The sequence below is a fragment of the Lepidothrix coronata genome, unplaced genomic scaffold (assembly GCF_001604755.1).
Source record: "Lepidothrix coronata isolate B3197 unplaced genomic scaffold, Lepidothrix_coronata-1.0 Scaffold2, whole genome shotgun sequence".
NCBI lineage: Eukaryota > Metazoa > Chordata > Aves > Passeriformes > Pipridae > Lepidothrix > Lepidothrix coronata.
In genome coordinates, this window is record NW_016690182.1 from 13,453,041 (window position 1) to 13,459,366 (window position 6,326).

Below are 6,326 nucleotides of genomic sequence, written 5' to 3' on the forward strand. Positions count from 1 at the left end.
ACCTGGATTCCCTGATGGATCCTGACCTGGATTCCCTGATGGATCCTGACCTGGATTCCCCGATGGATCCTCACATGTCTTTGGCACAGAAGGAAAGCCAGTCCTACCTGCTGGAGGCTCTTGCCATCCACCAGCCTGAGCTCTGCCAGAGGCCACCAGCGCCTTGTCCGGAGCGGCTCCACCCTGACCTGCACCAGGCACGGCTGCACCGGCCTCCAGGTGTCCACTGGGGAGGAGAACAGGGAAAAACCACCCCAAAACATCACTGTCAGCCCAGGACAGCAGTTCAAGGGGGGGGGACAGGCATAGACAGACCCACAGACACTGATTTGCCCTTGTGGTCGGATGGAGAGAGGCTACAGTGGCTTCTCATTGAGTATTTACAGAGGGGAAGTGCTCTCTGGCATCTAATCCAGAGCATTTGGAAGTCTGTGGGGGGATTCCCAACCATTCCCAAGAGTTTTAAACCAGGCCATTGGAATGGCACAAGTCAGATTTCAGCAGGATCCAAATCCAACAGGACCAGGGTGCCCAAGTGCAATAAGGTTTATGGTAGTTTTGTACCATATTTCTGGCCCTACAAGGGGGTCCAAAAGCACTGAGCTTTTTGACTGACACCCACACTAATATATCCCATCCAAAATCAATTCCTGGGCCAATCAGCTGTCAGGCACCTCTTGGTTCAGCTGGGAAGTGCTCACGGAATTATTTTCTGGCGATTAACATCTTGATTTTCCATCTGAGTTTGATACCTCCAGAAATCTGAGCCAGCCAGTTCCAGGGGTAACTCGTGTGTTTTAGATGCCACATGCTGGGGATATTCCTCCTGCCCTCCACTGGCTACAGAGGGAGCTGAAGGACTTCGTTTGGGTCAAACACTCTGGTTAAGATTTTAGGAAATCGATGCTGTAGGGTGACTACACTGTCTAGAAACTCACTGGCAGGAAAGTCTCTCCCCTACAAATTTGTAAAAAAAAATAATCTACACTAACAACTTCTCAGGAGTGATGGAGCAACTAGAAAAGCAGAGAGCGAAGGAGATGGCAAATATCCCGAAGGATTTGCTCCTTTGGCTCCTGATCAAACAACTCTGTCCTCCTGGAATGTTAAAGCTCTCACCAAAACCACGGACAGAGCGAGGCTGCAGTGCTGGGTCGGGTTAGAACAGCTTGTTGCTGACCTCTAATGACAGAATTGATGCAAATGGCCTAAAAAAACCCCTGTTACATTCCTGAAGGGAGCAAATCCTGCTCTTCCCAGCCACCTACAGATCATCAGTGTGCTTTTGTTGCCAGTTCTTGGCTGACACACTGACATGACACGGCTCCTTCTTGGGATGAAGGTTTCCTGCGTTTAATCTTAAAACACAGCGTTCCCAACAGGGATTCTACCCCTTCTCCCAGAGCAGGAAAAGAACCATCAGAGACCAAACTATGACAGAAAGAAACCTTCCTGGGTTTCTTCTCCCACCCCCTTCCCCTCGGAGTTCTCACCCACAACACAGAGGATGGACATCTTCTTCTTCTTCCCTGTTTTCCAGACCCGGATGGTTTCCAGCAGCCTCTTCTCCTGAGGGTTGAACAGGTCCTTTTCCAGCGAGCTCCAGAGAGAAGCCATGGTGGGACCAGAGCACAAGGGCAGTGTGGCTGAGGGTGCTGCTGCTCGTGGTGACCTCCTGCAAACACAGCCAGGCTGGGCAGGGCATCCAGAGGAGCTGTGCTGCCCCAGCCTTGGCCGAGGGCCTGGAGGGACAGGAATGGCTTCAAACTGCCAGAGTTAGATGGGATTTGGGGAAGGAATTCCTCCCTGGGAGGGTGGGCAGGCCCTGGCACAGGTTGCCCAGAGAAGCTGTGGCTGCCCCATCCCTGGGAGTGTCCAAGGCCAGGTTGGACAGGGCTTGGAGCAACCTGGGCTAGTGGAAGGTGTCCCTGCCTGTCCCAGGGGGTGGGACTGGATGGGCTTTAAGGTCCTTCCAACCCAAACCATCCTGGGATTCTGTGACTCTTAGGCCTGTCTAGGAAGTTGGGTTGGAAGGTACCTTAAAGATCATCTACTTGCAATACCACTGGCCTGTCATGGAGGGGTGTCACCCCTGTAAGTCAGACCCAGCACTAGCAGGGTTCCTGGCAGTCCACATCCTGTAGGTCCTGGAGAAACACTTAGAAACAACCAGCAGTTACTTCCCAGCCTCTGAGCCGGGTGGGGAGGGAAAGTAGCAAAGTGGCTACAAATAAAAGGTGAGAAATAGAGATAAATAAAAATACAGGGCTGTAGGAAAATAACAACATTCAGAACAGGCCCTTGGAATGTTTTGGAAGAGAAATTTGCTCCTATTGAATTTTACTGAAACCAATGAACCCTCCCCAGCTCCCTCCCACAGCGATGGGGTTTGAGCTCAGCCACAAGTTAACAAGCTTGAAATCACATCTGCAATTATTAAAAAATTCTGCCGTGCCTGTGACCCCCAAAAAAAAAGGAAATTTACTGCTAAAACGGTTCTGTCACCACGACATCCCTTTGACTGAAGTCCCTCACCAGGTTATCTTGGTTTCTCCATCCCTGTCAGCTTTTCAGCCTCTCTGATGGCATTCCCATCCAGAGACAGGTGGGATGGCAGCCCCACACCCCATTTTGAACCCATTAATTCATTTGTAACAGCACTTGAGCAACAAACAGCTCCAGGGAAATGATTGAAAGCCGGAGTAATAGAGGGCTCAGTGCTGCTGGAGAAGTTAATGCAGAGAGCACAGCACTCGCAGGGGCTGTAATTGAAAAGCTGCTCAGCAGCAGAGCTGCCTCACTCCCCATTTCCTCCAGACAACCTGCACGACTTCAGAATGTCAGTGAGACCTTCCTGAAGTTCTCCCAGAGGTGCCCATCACCCACCCGAGAGCTGGCAGCGAGGAGGACAAGGAAGAGCCGGCGAAGGCTTTACCGGCCCAGGAGCAACGCGGGGACTTCAGTGCGAGGAGCCTCGGGCCAGGAAATGGTTTGTGCTGTGAAATGAAAGCTTTGAGAGACAAACAGGAAGCCTGGAGAACCTGAGTGGGGCTGCGAGGTCGGGGCAGGAAATCCCCGGTGCAGCGGCAAGGACCGGGTGCAACGTGGGCAAGATGAGCCTGGGGCAGGGGAGAGGGGGGAGAGCAAAGCAAGGTGAAATCACCCCTTGCTTCCTCCTTGTTTGGTTAAAAAGAGTCAAAATCAAGGTAAAATCATCCCCCATTTCCTCCTTGTTTGGTTAAAGAGAGTCAAAATCAAAGTAAAATCGCCCTCCATTTCCTCTTCGTTTTGTTAAGGAGAGGCAAAAATCACCCCCCATTTCCTCCTTTTTTTGTTAAAGAAAGTCAAAATCAAAGTAAAATCACCCCCCAATTTTCTCTTTGTTTCACTAAAGAGAGTCAAAGTCACCCTCCATTTCCTCTTTGTTTGGTTAAAAACAGTCAAAATCAAAGTAAAATCACCTTCTATTTCCTCTTGTTTTTGTTAAAGAAAGTCAAAATCAAGGTAAAATCGCCCCCAATTTCCTCTTCATTTGGTTAAAAAGAATCAAAATCAAAGTGAAATCACCCCCCATTTCCTCTTTGTTTGGTTAAAAAGAGTCAAAATCAAAGTAAAATCGCCCCCCATTTCCTCTTTGTTTGGTTAAAAAGAGTGAAAATCAAGGTGAAATCACCCTCCATTTCCTCTTTTTTTAGTTAAGGAGAGTCAAAATCAAGGTAAAATCACCCTCCAATTCCTCTTTTTTTTAGTTACGGAGAGTCAAAATCAAGGTAAAATCACCCCCATTTCCTCCTTGTTTCTTTATGGAGAGGCAAAAATCACCCTCCATTTCCTCTTTGTTTTGTTAAAGAGTCAAAATCAACACTCTCCATTTCCTGTTTGTTTCATTAAAAAGAGTCAAAATCAAGATAAAATCACCCTCCATTTCCTCCTTGTTTGGTTAAAAAGAGTCAAAATCAAGGTAAAATCACCCTCCAATTCCTCTTTGTTTTGTCAGGGAGAGTCAAAAATCACTCCCCATTTCCTCCTTTTTTCGTTAAAGAAAGTCAAAATCGAGGTAAAATCACCCCCCCTTTCCTCCTTGTTTGGTTAAAAAGAGCTGAAGCCTCTCCAGAGCTCGTGTCTCCCCAGCCCTCCTCCCTCAGCAAAGGGTCCCAGGACCCTGCCAGGGTGGGGCTGGTGGTGCCCACGGGCTGTTCCACACCAGCCCAGGCAAAGCTGTTCCGATGCCCCTGCCGTGGTTGGTGCCTTGGGAAAACAACTCCTCTCATCGTGGTTGGTGCCTTGGGAAAACAACTCCTCTCATTTGTGAACCTCAAGGACATCATGGGCACCCCAGGGGGTGAATTAGGGAATCATGGAATGGCCTGGGTGGGAAAAGACCTTGAAACTCATCTTGTTTCGTGGGCAGGGACACCTTCCACTGGCCCAGGCTGCTCCAACCTGGCCTTGGACGCTCCCAGGGATGGGGCAGCCACGGTTTCTCTGCCCAACCCTTCCAGCCAAGCATTCCTTCCCAATACCCCATCCAACCCTGCCATTTGAAGCCATTCCCCTTGTCCTGTCACTCCATCCCTTGTCCAAAGATAGGATCTTGGAGGAGCATCATGGAGGAGACAAAAAGGCCACCCCACCCCGCAGCAGGACAGCATCAGCACGGGGCCATCACTGCAGGGCAGTGGAGATGCTGTCCCAGGGCTTCCAGTCTTACTCAATTTTATATTATTTCCATAAATTCAGCCTTCTTTACCTCTCCTCTCTTGGGGAGAGGACTTTCTTCTCCCCCCACTGGCATTCCAGGGAAATATCCTTGCACAGAAAGGAACTCTCCCAGACCAGCCTGCTACACAAGTCTCAACTCCACTGGGAGCAGGGAAGGGTCTTTAAGTCCATCCTGCTTGGCTAAAAAAGAATAATTCTGGCATCAAGCAGGAAAGAAGGAGTTACTCCAGGATTTCTGGCAGCCCCAGGAGCTCAGGAAAGCTGCTCAGCAGCTCTGCAGTCTCAGCACCAGCACCCAGACACATCATTCCCTTGGATTATTTCCCTTGGGCCTCATGGCTGGGGGAGACACGGAGGAATCCAAGCTTTTATTTCAAGCAGAGGGTACATCCAGCCTTCGGGAGAGCCGGGGAAGGAAAAACAACCCCCCAAAACCCCAAGCAAACCTTGCAAAAGCCTTTCCCTGCCCTGGTCTGCATCAGGATGCAGCAGCTGTAAGAGGGATGCAAATGAGCAATTAATCTCTATTGCTGCAAACTCGTAATCCTGAGGAATCAATACAGGGGTGTTTTAAAAAATCCAGGGGGTGTTTTGAGCAGCTTCCATGCGAAGAGAAACGAGGAAATTGCAGGTGGAAATGAGCTCTGAAAGAGAAGGGAAATACAAGTGTGCCTTGCATTAATTTCCCACCCAGTTCCAAGCGCAGGAATAACTGGATTATTTCAGTGTTCAGGCTGGAGGAATCAAAGCCAGGCACAGTGTGGGGTGTCTGATAGCCACTCCCTGGCCAAGATTAACAACCTGCAAGAGTTTCCTTTCCTCTTCCTCCCCAGCCAGGGAACACAAAGCTGGTTTTGTTGCAGGGCACCACAGAGGATTTAAGCTCTTTATTTTTCTGCTGCAGTGACTTGTTGTGGAATCTTATTCTTGGTTCTTAAACACTTTGCATTCCCACAATATCCAACTATTTTGATGTTTAATGGCTGGATCCTGCCACTGCCCCTGAAAAAGAGGTGGCAACCAGGACTTCTTAGGAGGGACCTGCTCTGGATCATTAGATGGCCAGATATGCAGGGACAGCACTGCTCCAAACACAAACAGGGGGTCCCAATCCCATCTTCCCCCTTCCCAGGGAAAGCAGGGGGAAGCACAGAGTGCTACAACACCACCTCGGGTGTGATGATGATGATGGATGAGAGCTGATGTCGAGGAAAGATGAGAGCTGAACAAAATATTGATTTGATGACTCCCCCTTTTTTCCTTTCCTACTCCCAGGACCAAACCATCATCATTCCAAGAGCTTCACATCCCTAATTTCTTCAACAAGCCCTTTGCAGCTGCAACACCAGCAGTGTCTGATGCTGCTCCTGCATCCCATCACTGCTCCAGAGCTTTGCCCATGTGCCCCAGGCCACGTCTGGCTGAGGCTCCAGGAGTGAATCCCAACACCAGGAGCAGAGAAATCCCCAAAATCCTCTGGCAAAGCACAGACGTGGGGCAGGAGGAATTAAAATTACAGAGGCAGCTGTAGAGCTGGACTTTCTGAGCTTTGCAGAGCTAAAAGTCAGTAGCTGTCCTGCTTCTCTAGCTGTCCTTCTCTCTGA

The 6,326-nt window shown here is 49.6% G+C and overlaps 1 protein-coding gene across 1 annotated transcript in view; it reads right to left on the bottom strand.

Moving 5' to 3' along the window:
- LOC108497165 (exocyst complex component 1-like) overlaps positions 1-2,968 on the bottom strand; it is a 28,058-nt gene extending 25,090 nt beyond the window's left edge. The window contains exons 1-3 of the mRNA XM_017814565.1: positions 2,887-2,968; positions 1,494-1,675; positions 108-226 (exon numbers count right to left, since the gene is read on the bottom strand). Coding sequence (XP_017670054.1) covers positions 108-226; positions 1,494-1,617 — 243 coding nt within the window. The 5' untranslated portion in view covers positions 1,618-1,675; positions 2,887-2,968. The remainder of the gene's footprint in view (positions 1-107; positions 227-1,493; positions 1,676-2,886) is intronic.
- Positions 2,969-6,326: the final 3,358 nt, after the last annotated feature.